Source organism: Ahaetulla prasina, chromosome 5, assembly GCF_028640845.1.
Source record: "Ahaetulla prasina isolate Xishuangbanna chromosome 5, ASM2864084v1, whole genome shotgun sequence".
Lineage (NCBI taxonomy): Eukaryota > Metazoa > Chordata > Lepidosauria > Squamata > Colubridae > Ahaetulla > Ahaetulla prasina.
The window spans coordinates 6433247-6446520 of NC_080543.1; the positions used below are offsets into that span (position 1 = coordinate 6433247).

The 13274-nt window shown below is 45.6% G+C and overlaps 1 protein-coding gene across 1 annotated transcript in view; it reads right to left on the minus strand.

Annotated features, from left to right (window-relative positions):
* The window catches only part of TENM4 (teneurin transmembrane protein 4), a 750531-nt gene that overhangs the window by 137107 nt on the left and 600150 nt on the right, over positions 1-13274 (minus strand). The window contains exon 12 of the mRNA XM_058185522.1: positions 416-517. Coding sequence (XP_058041505.1) covers positions 416-517 — 102 coding nt within the window. The remainder of the gene's footprint in view (positions 1-415; positions 518-13274) is intronic.

A 13274-nucleotide genomic window follows, 5' to 3' on the forward strand; every position in this document is an offset into this window, starting at 1 on the left:
GAACCAAACGGACTGAGATTAAAAATAACGAAACTTAGCAGGGCACGTTAAATTCAGCTGCATCTGATCTGGTCAAGCACCTTCAGACAGACTTTTGTGCAGAATGGAACGGTTGATACTTCACTCCCAGTGGTGGGTTGTCCCCGGTTCGGACCGGTTCTATATAACCGGTAGTCAAATGGCGGGAGGCTCCGCCCACTGACCCAAACGTCAGCAAAAGTGATCTGTGCATGCGCAGAAGCTTCTGTACATGCGGGGACGATGCGAACCGATAGTAATAGGTAAGTAGAACCCACCCCTGCTTCACTCTATTCGTTTGCTCAGACAGCATCTGAAATAAAACTCCCAGGTTTGCTTAGGACCTCCTTCCTTGTCAAGAATGACAGTTAACAGCAACAACAAAAATTAAGCCTACCTCGTCCACAATCGGGGCCCAAAAATCCGAGGAAACAATGGCAGGTTCCAGAAATGCAATCCCCGTTTCCGTAACAGTTGCTGGGACAGTTCTCCACCGATTCTATGGAAAGAAGAAAAGAGGGGGGAAAAAGTGAAGATAATGTAGAAAAAGGGCAAAGTTAAACCTCAAAGGACAGCTGATGGAACAGAGGCATTGGCAATGGTCCTTCTCATGCCAGTCTCCCCTTGACTGGATTACTGTAACCGACTCAATGTGGGACTGCCCTTGGAGACTACACAGGAACTTAGGGTCCAAAACTTTAGCTGGTAGAAAGTCTGAGTACTAACAGATGCTGTGTCACAAGCCCATGTAGGTAGCAGTAGACGCAAATCAGTTCAAAAACAAACAGACTTTATTAGAACAGCTGAGAATTAACTCATTCTCAGCGTCGTCCAAACTAAATCAAAGAAAATTCTTCAGAACACAATTCTTCAGTCTTATCACCAACCTTGGTCTAATTAGACAAACTGCCAAAGGCTTTTCTTGGCAAAAGTTCAGAAGCAGAAGACGCCGACAAGAAATAAATGCAGCAAGACAAGGAGCAAGGCTATCAACGTTGTTTTCCGGCAAAGAGCCCAAACGCCGTTGCTGGTCTTTTAAGCTTTATGGGAGGGGCCAATCATCTCTTGGCCTTACTCCCAAGTCGTCCTCTTTGCTTTAGCTGCTCTTGCCTTCTGGCAGCTCTTCTCATGCGTGCACTAGGAACAGGCTCCTCCTGTTCCTCTGCCTCACTAATGTCAGCCTCTGGAGGCTCCGAAGTCCGCACCTCACTCCCGATGGCCCTGGTCCCACCTCTGCCTTTGATGCAGAGCCCTCATCTGGGCCTTCCCCAGCCTCCAGGACTGGCCCATGTTCTTCATCAGCCTCCTCACTATTTAACTCCATTGCCAGCTCTGTAGACTGCTGGTGGACCACAACAACTTGTCAACAGGTCCTTGTCTTGTCAGGTCCTGGAAGATTCACTGATTGTCAGTTTGCTTCTAGACCGGGGGTGTCAAACTCAAGGCCCAGGGGCCCGATCTGGCCTGCGGGATGCTCAGATCAGGCCCACAGGGCCACCCTGGAAACAATAAAGGACCAGCCTTTGCTAGTGAAAACAAAGCTCGGGAGTGCTGTGGGCAGCCCTCCAGAGCTCCATTTTCGCTGGCAGATGGTTGCAGGAGGCCATCGCAGCCGAAAATGGAACTCGGACGCCCGTTTCTGCTGGCAGAGCACTCGGGCCGCCACAGGCGCCCCCGACACGAGTGATGTTGAGCTGGCCATGCCCACTATGGCCACGGCTAGTCCGCCCTCCCCCACCCCTCGAGGTCAAACACAACCCTGATGCGGCCCTCTATGAAATTGAATTTCACACTCCTGTTCTAGATTGTAGGAGGAGGAACAGCAGAAGCTGTGGGAGGAGTGAAAAGAGGCATCGGCTTAGAATTCCTACATAATCACAAGTTCAATTCCCCTTGAATTCTGTGGACCATTATTTAAGCCCAAGCAGGTGCTACAATGGTTATTTGAGGAGATTTTTATGCATAGGCTGCACAGCAATAAATCAAAATTAATTGGACGTTCACGTGTGGACCTGGTCCTTCGTACCCAACAATTCATAATACATAAAGTCCTACATAATTCTGGTCAGAAGTAGCAACAAAATCACTTGCTCCCAAGTAGAATTTTCCCTCATCAGATTTGGGCTTAGGATCCCTTACTCCCTGCAAGGTGTTCAGGAGGAGATTTGGAACTCGGTTTATTGTGAGACGCTTTGCGCTCTCCTGAGCTTGGTTGTTTTCTTGCGGACGTTTCAAGACCCAACTGGGTAACATCATCAATCTAGAAGGAGTGTGAGGTTTGATCGCTGTTTATATCCCATCAAATCTGCAGATGATACCAAGCTGGCAGGACTAGCCAACACTCCAGAAGATAGGATTTAGATAAAGAAAGATCTTGACAGACTTGAACATTGGGCACTATCTAACAAAATGAAATTCAACGGTGAAAAAAGCAAGGTTCTACATTTAGGCAAGGAAAACAAAATGCACAGGTACAGTATAGGTGGTACCTGGCTCAATAGTAGTAACTGTGAGAGGGATCTTGGAGTCCTAGTGGACAATCTCTTAAATAGAAGCCAGCCGTGTGCAGCAGCTGCCAAAAAAGCCAACACAGTTCTGGGCTGCATAAACAGAGGGATAGAATCAAGATCACGTGAAGTGTTAATACCACTTTATAATGCCTTGGTAAGGCCACACTTGGAATATTGCATTCAATTTTGGTCGCCACGATATAAAAAAGATGTTGAGACTCTAGAAAGAGTGCAGAGAAGAGCAACAAAAATGATTAGGGGACTGGAGGATAAAACATACGAAGAATTGGTTGCAGGAACTGGGTATATCTAGTCTAGTGAAAAGAAGGATTAAGGGAGAAATGATAGCAGTATTCCAATATCTCAGGGGCTGCCCCAAAGAAGAGGGAGTCAAGCTATTCTCCAAAGCACCTGAGGGCAGGACAAGAAGCAATGGGTGGAAACTGATCAAGGAGAGAAGCAACCTTGAACTAAGGAGAGATTTCCTGACAGTGAGAACAATTAATCAGTGGAACAACTTGCCCCCAGAAGTTGTGAATGCTCCAACACTGGAAGATTTTTATGAAGAGGTTGGATAACCGTTTGTCTGAAGTGGTGCCTAAGCAGGGGGTTAGACTAGAAGACCTCCAAGGTCCCTTCCAACTCCGTTATTCTATTCTATATACCAGTGGTTTACCCTCTTAAGTGTTGGCAGGGATGTTCTTTGTGGTTCCTTGATCAGATTGTTGTTTATTGTTTGATTGTTTGCCTGAGTTGGTTTATTTACTAGAGTGTCCCTCCTAAGGAATCACTTACCCTCTGAATTAAGATCAGAAAAATATATTTTGAACACTTAAAAAGATCTGGCAGTTTAAGCAAGCAATTGAGTTTTTAGACAGGATTAAGTTCCTGAGGTGTACTCGAGCACTGTTTATTTTGATTTGCTTCGCGCCATTACTGATGCCAAATTGATTATGGATTGTATATTGTGAACTTTTATTGATTGGATGTGCTGTATTGCTTTTGGCGAGCTCTCAGATTTGCCTAAACTAAGTGGCATAAAAGCGCCATAAATCAATAGAACAATTAAGAAAGAAAGGAGGGAAGGAAGGAATTACCATTTCACTTAAATTAAACCCAGATTGTTGGGGGGGCAATAAGTTGACTTTGTATATAAATATACAAATAGGATGAGACTATTGCCTTACACAATGTAAGCCGCCCTGAGTCTTCGGAGAAGGGCGGGATATAAATGTAAATTTTTTTTAAAAAGTATTCAATAGCATAAAACAGACTTTTAAAAGCAACTCGTTTCATTCTTAAAATGGTTTTGTAACTGTGTTGCTTATAAAACGTAGTTTTACAAATAAAAAATATATATCTATATTTTTAATTGTGTTAAAGTATGTGCTAATGCTTTTCTATTCTTTCGGTATTTTCCCCTTCCATTTTTTTCTGGGGGAAAAGAAAAGAATAGAAACCTGGTCCAGATTTTGGAAGGCATTGTATTTCTATTTACTTTGAGAGAAAAAGAAGAAAAATAACAATGACAGATAATTGAAAGTTATATGTGTGATTAGCACAAAGTAGATTAGCACATTTATGTAGTTTGTAATTATATGTTGTTTTATTTCAGCAAATCTCAACTTATAATAATAATAATAATAATAATAATAATAATAATAATAATAATAATAATAATAATAATAATAATAGAAAGAAAGAAACAGAAGGCCTAATTCTTGTGGCCCAAGAACAAGCCATTAGAAAAAATGTAATCAAAGCCAGAATAGAAAAATCTACTGATGATCCCAAATGCAGACTCTGCAAAGAATCAGATGAAACCATTGATCACATACTGAGCTGTTGTAAGACAATAGCTCAGACCGACTACAAACAACGTCACAACACAGTCGCTCAGATGGCCCACTGGAACTTCTGGTCACAACTACCATCTGCCTGTAGCAAAGAACTGGTGGGATCATAAGCCTGAAAAAGTGATTGAAAATGAGCATGCAAAACTACTGTGGGATTTCCGAATACAGACTGATAAAGTTTTGGAACACAATACCCCGGATATCACGATTGTGGAAAAGAAAAAAGTGTGGATAGTCGACATTGCTATACCTGGTGACAGCAGAATCGATGAGAAACAACTTGAAAAAGTCACCAGATATCAAGATTTGAGAATCAAATTGCAGAGACTCTGGCATAAACCAGTGCAGGTGGTTCCAGTGGTACTCGGCACACTGGGAGCTGTGCCTAAAGACCTAGGCAAGCACTTAAAAGCAATTGGCGCTGACAAGATCACCATTGGTCAGCTGCAGAAGGCCACCTTACTGGGATCTGCTCGCATAATTCACCGATACATCACGCAGTCCTAAACGCTTGGGAAGTGTTCGACTAGTGATCTGTGATACGAAATCCAGCATACTTATCTCGTTTGCTGTGTATACTGTCATTTTGTGTAAATAAAATAATAATAATAGTAATAAATACGTAGTGCTTGTTCTTGAGCAGTTGTTGTTGTTATTATTAATATATTAACATGAGGAAGGAATATTTCTTTTAAACTGGTGAACCATCAAGGTGAATAAGCATGTCATTTTATAAGCCATCATAACTACCTGTACAATGCATTATTTTTGCTCGATATTTTTATTTAACTCCAGACTTCCTCCGAGAATCAATTATTTCTCGCCTTCAAAATATTTTTGGTAAAGGGAGGAAATTGCAAGTTAACACCCACAGTGTTCTTTTAATGGCTGTGCTTAACTATTCATCCTTGTCTTGGCTTATTAACATTGTCCCCCGCCCTAAAAAAATCAAAAGCCGCGTTTGACGATTTCTTAAAATATTCATGAAGACAGGATGTACTCGGGTATGCGCGGCTGACAAAAATGACAAAATGGCAAGGCTCCTTTTGAATGTTATTGTTTCTGATCCTCTATAAATATAACGTACGTTGAATTAAAATGGGATGTAATTACAGGCGAGAAGTCTTACCGTTGTTGGGCTCATTTTTCATTATGACAGGTTAGGAAGAACAGCTCCTTATATTCAAGATTTAAAAGTCTTTGAAGCAAGCGAACCATAGCTCAAAAATATCTTGCCTCTTACCCAGTACATAAAAAAGGAAATTGCGTGATCTATTTCGTGACGGTGTCATAAATATAGTGGGTCTTTCTAAAACGTGGATGGGGATGATTTAGGAGAAGGACTGGTCAGTCCTAAAAAGTCTTATTTCTTTTGTGAGGTCCTAGATCAGTGGTTCCCAACCAGTGTGCCGCGGCACTAAGGGGTGCCGTGAGATCTTTTGAGGGTGCCGGGAACTTTTGAGCTACGGAGATTTTAAATATCTATTTCCTTATAAGGGTGCCGGGAACTTTTGAAAGGCTTTCCAAGGGTGCCTCAAACAAGAAAAGGTTGTGCCTCAAACAAGAAAAGGTTGGGAACCACTGTCCTAGATGCTCTCTGAGCTTGGTTGTTAGCTTGTAGATGTTTCATTACCTAACTGGGTAACAGCATCAGTGCTAGAAGAGAGTGGGGTCTGTGGAGTGGAAGATGGAGGAGGAGGAGGAGGAGAAGGAGGAGGAGGACTGTGGGGTCCTTGGTGCTCTCTGAGCTTGGTTGTTTTCTTGCAGATGTTTCATTACCCAACTAGGTAACATCATCAGTGCTAGAAGAGAGTGGGGTTTGAGGAGGAGGATATAGATGAGAAGGAGGAGAAAGAGGAGGAAACGAGGAGGACAGGGTAGAGAAAAAAGGAAGAAGAAAAAGAGAAAGAAGAGGAGAGGAGAGGGAAAGGAAGAGGACGAGGAGAAGCAGGGGTGAAATCCAGCAGGTTCTGACAGGTTCTGGAGAACCGGTAGAGGAAATTTTGAGCAGTTCAGAGAACCGGTAGCAGAAATTTTGAGTAGTTCGGAGAACCGGCAAATACCACCTCTGGCTGGCGCCAGAGTGGGGAGGGAATGGAGATTTTGCAATATCCTTCCCCCAGGAGTGGGGAGAGAATGGGGATTTTGCAGTATACTTCCCCTGCCATGCCCACCAAGCCACACCACGCCCACCAAGCCAGGCCCACAGAACCGGTAGTTAAAAAAAAATTGGATTTCACCACTGAGGAAAAGCCTATGCAAATCTTTGCTGAACAATAGGAAATTGATCAACTCATGGATTACCCTCCATGACTAGACTCAAGTAGCTCAGTATTCCTAAAGTTTGGAAACTTCCTTCATCACCATTGTTGATCGCGTACTGTCCTGGCCATGGTCCGATGAGACTGGAATGGTCCCTATCTTGAGTATTTTCTTTGGGAACCTACTGAACCAAACCTAAAACTCGCTTAAACCTGGCCTCAACTGACCTTCACTGTCATCATTAACTCTTTAACCCAAGAAGCTTTTCAACTAGACGTGTCAAGGATCCAATCTCCCACTGAAGCATCCTCAAGAATCTATTTGCACATCAATGCAAACTGTTATAAGTAGCAACCGATCTTCCAAATGCTTCCAAATGCTAAGCTGACAGCCAGCTCCCCCAGTATAGACTAGCATTTGCTTCAGAGATGCAGGGTTGTCTTACTTTTAACCCAAGCTTCTCCAAAAATAACCTTAAAGGTAAAGGCAAAGGTTCCCCTCGCACATATGTGCTAGTCGTTCCCGACTCTAGGGGGCGGTGCTCATCTCCGTTTCAAAGCCGAAAAGCCAGCGCTGTCCGAAGACGTCTCTGTGGTCATGTGGCCGGCATGACTCAACGCCAAAGGCGCACGGAACGCTGTGACCTTCCCATCAAAGGTGGTCCCTATTTTTCTACTTGCATTTTTTTTACGTGTTTTCTAACTGCTAGGTTGGCAGAAGCTGGGATGAGTAACAGGAGCTCACCCCGTTACGTGGCAGCACTAGGGATTCGAACCGCCGAACTGCCGACCTTTCGATCGACAAACTCAGCGTCTTAGCCCCTGAGCCACCGCGCCCTAAAAAAAATAACCTTAGAATAGAAACAATCACGCTAATTCTGATCTTACTTTAACATCCTTCTTAAAGCGCTCTTGGTCTGACCTGCAAATTACCTACACATTTTCTTTGACAAAGGAAAAAAAAATACAATTATACATGTGAAAGACATGGACCCAATTGGATTCGATTCCCAATGGATCTTTCTTCTTTTCCTTAATTTTAGAATAATTATCTATCCACCAGCTGGCTGGATTGGTTAGGTTAGGAGAAGAGGGACTGTTTCAGGATTGGTTCGTTCATTTATCTACTGGGTAGCATTAGGATTAATTACTAAGGGCTTCTCTTTTTTTTCTCTTGGGTGACAGGCTGAAGCAATGCTTGTGGCACACTTGTTAAGAAGCTGCGATAATATGAAAAAAAACAAAAAACAGATATTAAAAGTTATATATTTTAAAGGCCCTCCACCTAGGAGGCATTATTCGTAATTCCCCAGGCATTTTGAATAACAGAGTAACAGAGTTGGAAGGGACCCTGGAAGTCTTCTAGTCCAATCCTTCCATCATTTCAGACAAAATGGCTGTCCAATTTTGGTCGCCACGATGTAAAAAAGATGTTGAGACTCTAGGAAAAGTGCAGAGAAGAGCAACAAAGAGGATTAGGGGACTGGAGGCTAAAATAGTTGCAGGAACTGGGTATGTCTACTCTAATGAAAAGAAGGACTAGGGGAGACATGATAGCAGTCTTCCAATATCTCAGGGGCTGCCACAAAGAAGAGGGAGTCAAGCTATTCTCCAAAGCACCTGAGGGCAGGAGAAGAAGCAACGGATAGAAACTAATCAATGTGCTGTGTCTGCACCCCCTGAGCTGGGCCTCCTGCCAGAAAGTGACTTGGAAAGTGAGGGGGAAGGGCCGTCAGGACTTACCTCGGGAGCACCGGCTTCCCTGGCTCAGCTCCAGGAGCCAGAGGCAGGCCAGGTGGAGGAGATAACGAGGCCTCCGTCCCCTGACTCTTTCCCCCCCCAGGCCACACCTCCAGACCCAGCTGATGGCAATCAGGCCTGGCTGGACCCTAGGTTTCGTAGGCAGGAGAGGCGGGAACAACAGAAGCAGGGGTGGGGCAGGCCTAGGAAGTGCTGAGTCATGGAGCCACACCCCACAGGATATAAAGGCAGCAAGAGCTGCTGTGCCTCTTCGTAGCAGGCAAATTAACTGCTTAACTAAGAGCTGAAGTACTGTTTGTTCCTGGGTGACTCATTGGCGTCGAGGGAGATAACAGAGACACTTGGCAGATGCTCGCTAGTTTGCTGCCAGAGCTGATAGTGCCGGCTAATTAAGTCATCGCTCGGACGGAGGCAAGGGGGGACAGAACACACGGAGAGAAGCAACTTAGAACTAAGGAGAAATTTCCTGACAGAACAATTAATCAGTGGAACAACTTGCCTCGAGAAGCTGTGAATGCTCCAACGCTTGAAATTTTTAAGAAGAGATTGGATAGTCATTTGTCTGAAATGGTACATGGTTTCCTGCCTAAGCAGGGGCTTGAACTACAACCATGATAGCCAACCTATAGCACACATGCCCAAAGTGGCAGGTGAATCCATGTCGCCTGGCATGCGTGGCCTTGCCTGTTTGTCTTCTGGGTTTCTGGTGCGCATGTGCACGCGATGATCAGCTGTCCTCCGGTATGCGCATGCCCGCCTGCTAGCTGATCGTCGGGCAGGCATGTGCGCTAGCACCCAGAAGTTCGGTTTTGCCAGAGCACGGCCCCAACGAGCGTGCATGCATCCATGCGCGCAATGTTTCCTTGTGACCTTTTCATCACTTGGTGCCGAAAAGTCTCGCCATCACTGCTGTAGCCCCCTGATGGCGAACCTATGGCACGTGTGCCCGAGGTGGCACGAAGCGCCCTCTCTGATGGCACACGAGCCATCGCCCCAGTTTAGCTCTGTATGCGCATGTGCCTCCTGCCAGCCAGCTGGTCTTTGGGTCTCTGCCACGCATGTGTTGGGGGCAGGGTGTGTGGGGGGGGGGCTGCATGCGCATGCACGGGGGGGAGGTGCGTGCCGGGGGCTGCACGCACATTGCATTTTGGGGGTTCAGACACGCACATGCGAATTCATGCGCTTGCTTGCTTTTGGTACTCAGAAAAGGTTAGCCATCACTGGAGTACAAGATCTCCAAGAGGCTACCTGTGGCCTTCCGGGTGCGCTTCAAGGTTTTGGTGACAATTTTTAAAGCGCTCCATGGCATAGGGCCGGGTTACTTACGGGACCGCCTGCTGCTACCGAATACCTCTCACCGACCCGTGCGCTCTCACAGAGAGGGACTCCTCAGGGTGCCGTCGGCTAGGCAGTGCCGTCTGGCGACGCCCAGGGGAAGGGCCTTCTCTGTGGGGGCTCCCACCCTCTGGAACGAACTCCCTCCAGGACTTCGTCAACTTCCGGACCTCCGAACCTTTCGTTGCGAGCTCAAAACACACCTATTTATTTGCGCGGGGCTGGGTTAGTTTTTTAAATTTATTGGTTTTAATGGGTTTTTTAGTATTTATATCGTTTTAATAATCTGGCTATTGAATAAGTTTTTTATGTGTTATTTTAAATTGTATTTATATGTTTGCTTTTAATTGCCTGTGAACCGCCCTGAGTCCTTAGGGAGATAGGGCGGTATATAAATCTGAAAAATAAAATAAATAAATAAATAAATAAAATAAGATCCCTTCCAGCTCTGTTATTCTATTCCAGGGGTCTCCAACCTTGGTCCCTTTAAGACTTGAGGACTTCAACTCCCAGAGTCTCTCAGCCAGCAAAGCTGGCTGAGGAACTCTGGGAGTTGAAGTCCACAAGTCTTAAAGGGACCAAGGTTGGAGACCTCTGCTCTAGAGCAAAGCTGGCTGAGGAACTCTGGGAGTTGAAGTCCACAAGCCTTAAAGGGACCAAGGTTGGAGACCTCTGCTCTAGAGCAAAGCTGGCTGAGGAACTCTGGGAGTTGAAGTCCACAAGTCTTAAAGGGACCAAGGTTGGAGACCTCTGCTCTAGAGCAAAGCTGGCTGAGGAACTCTGGGAGTTGAAGTCCACAAGTCTTAAAGGGACCAAGGTTGGAGACCTCTGCTCTAGAGCAAAGCTGGCTGAGGAACTCTGGGAGTTGAAGTCCACAAGTCTTAAAGGGACCAAGGTTGGAGACCCCTGCCCTAGAGCAAAGCTGGCTGAGGAACTCTGGGAGTTGAAGTCCACAAGTCTTAAAGGGACCAAGGTTGGAGACCCCTGCCCTAGAGCAAAGCTGGCTGAGGAACTCTGGGAGTTGAAGTCCACAAGTCTTAAAGGGACCAAGGTTGGAGACCCCTGCCCTAGAGCAAAGCTGGCTGAGGAACTCTGGGAGTTGAAGTCCACAAGTCTTAAAGGGACCAAGGTTGGAGACCCCTGTTCTATTCTATTCTACAGTAGATGGACCCGCCCATCTCAATGTCTATCTCCCACTATTCTGCTCACATGGAAATAGAAGCGAAACGCCTTTATAATGTGAAAGAGGAACAAAGCACGCTGCCCGCAGATTATCCCCCAAATATTGTATATTTAGTAGAGAATGCTCTGTCTTAAAAGAAGAAGAACACGAGAGAGAGAGACAGAGAGAGAGATGGAGGGGGGGAGGGAGATAGAGAGGTGGGGGGGAGGGGAGCAAAAATGTCTTTAGACAAACTTTGCATAACCCTGGAGGCCTTGTCAGGAAAATATGGAGTTTGGGTTTTGGGAAAAGTTGAGCAACAGCTGCTGCCTCTCCAAAATGAAGTTTAAAATTATGTAAACCCTTTTTTTTTTTTTTGGACCCTGAAGGGAAAAATCATTATGTCAAGTCAATGAGCCTTTTGTAGAAGGGCTCGGATCAAGTGAAGTTACCTAAAGTGAAAGACTGGGGAGAATTGATCAATTGTGATTGACAGAGAGGTGGAAAGAAAGAAAGAAAGAAAAAAAGAAAGAAAGAGAGAGAGAGAGAGAGAAAGAAAGAAAGAAACAAAGAAACAAAGAAGAAAGGAAGAGGAAGAAAGGAAGGAAAGAAAGAAAGAAGGAAGGAAGGAAGGAGAGAGGAAGAAAGAAAGAAGGAAGAAAGAAAGGAGGAAGAAAGGAAGGAAAGAAAGGAAGAAGGAAGGAAGGAGGAAGGGAGGAAGGAATAAAAAGAAAGAAGGAGGAAGGAAGGAAGAAAGGAAGGAAAGAAAGAAAGAAGGAAGGAAGGAAGGAAAGAAAGAAGGAAGGAGGAAGGAAGGAAGGAAGAAAGAAAGAAAGAAGGAAGGAGGAAAGGAAGGAAGGTAGGAAGGAAGGAAGGAAGAAAGGAAGGAAGGAAGAAAGAAAGAAAGAAAGAGAGAAAGAAAGAAGGAAGGAAGGAAGGAAGGAAGGAAAAAGAAAGAAAGGAGGAAGAAAGAAGGAAGGAAGGAAAGAAAGAAACTCGGCTATTTCTCTGCCATCATCTCTGAACAGGGTTTTTGGCCAACCGCTGCCCCAGATGTCCCGAGTTCAGTTCTCCTTTGGCCTGCTGTTTTGTTCCACTCAAGACCAGATTGTCCCAAATATATCACAGTATATCTGGCAGAGGTGAATTCACCAGGCTACTTACAGAAGAGCATCTGTGTTACAAAAATGCTGCCAAAGTCATTTGCAAGGCTTTGTTTTTGGGCGCTGGAGCCTTCCTAATTGCCTTAACTTTGCTCTCAGTAGGGTGAATTCCTTTCTTGTCTATCCGGTAGCCCAAGAAATCGACCGATTCGACCCCTATCTGACATTTATTTGTCTTGACTTTTAATCCGGCTGTCCGGAAAATGCTCAAGACCTTTCTTAACCGCTCCCCCAATTCCTCCATGTTTTCCCCTGAAATTAGGACATCATCAGTAGGGAACTACCCTGGGAGCCCTTGCAGTAGTCGTTCCATCAGGTTTTGGAACAGCCTGGTGCCACACTAACCCCAAATTGCAATCGGGTGCACTTGAATGCCCCCTGTGCGTCACAATCGTTTGGGCTTGACTGTGCGGGCGTCTACTGGCAGTTGTTGGTAGGCTTGGGCCAAGTCTAACTTTGCAAGACTTGCCCTTGCCCCAAGGAGTGCAATAAATGTTGCACTACGGGAAGTGCAGCGCTTTTCTGTAAGGCTTTGTTAAGCGTCGCCTTGTAGTCAGCGCAAATTCTAATTGACCCGTCCGATTTGATGGGGTGACGATTGGCGTCTCCCACTTTGCGTGATCGACTGGCACCAAAACCCCTGATTTATGAGCTTGTCCAGCTCCTTATCAATTTTGGTTTTAGGGCAAAGGACTCTCCTCGCCTTAAGCCTAATGGGGCTACCTGGGGTCTAAGTTGAAGGAAATAGGGGTCCCCTTGTACTTGCCCAGGCAGTCCTTGAAGACATCTTGAACTCGTTAAAGAGAATGTCTTTCAAATTGCAGTCACTTCTGTAGATGCCAGTCACTCCCATGCCCAGGGCACGAAACCAGTCTAGTCCCAACAGACTGGGCAGAGTTCCTTCGGACGATCGTGATGGGCAGGGTCTTTTTATGAGGGCCGTACTGACTCGGACGGAGGTGGTCCCTCGAACAGGGATCGATTCCCTGGTGATCGTGCACTCGTAGCCGCTGTGCTTGCAGATGGCGCTTGCGGACACGGCGACTTCGCCAGGGTGTCCCAGGACATGATGGTGATCGCTGATCCCGTGTCCACTTCAAGCCTGCACCGTACTCCCTCGATCTTGGGCTTTGTGAAAATCTTCTTTTCCACTTTGGTTGGTGCGGCCTATAATGACAGTCGTTTGGTTGACTTAGCCTTTCTTGTTT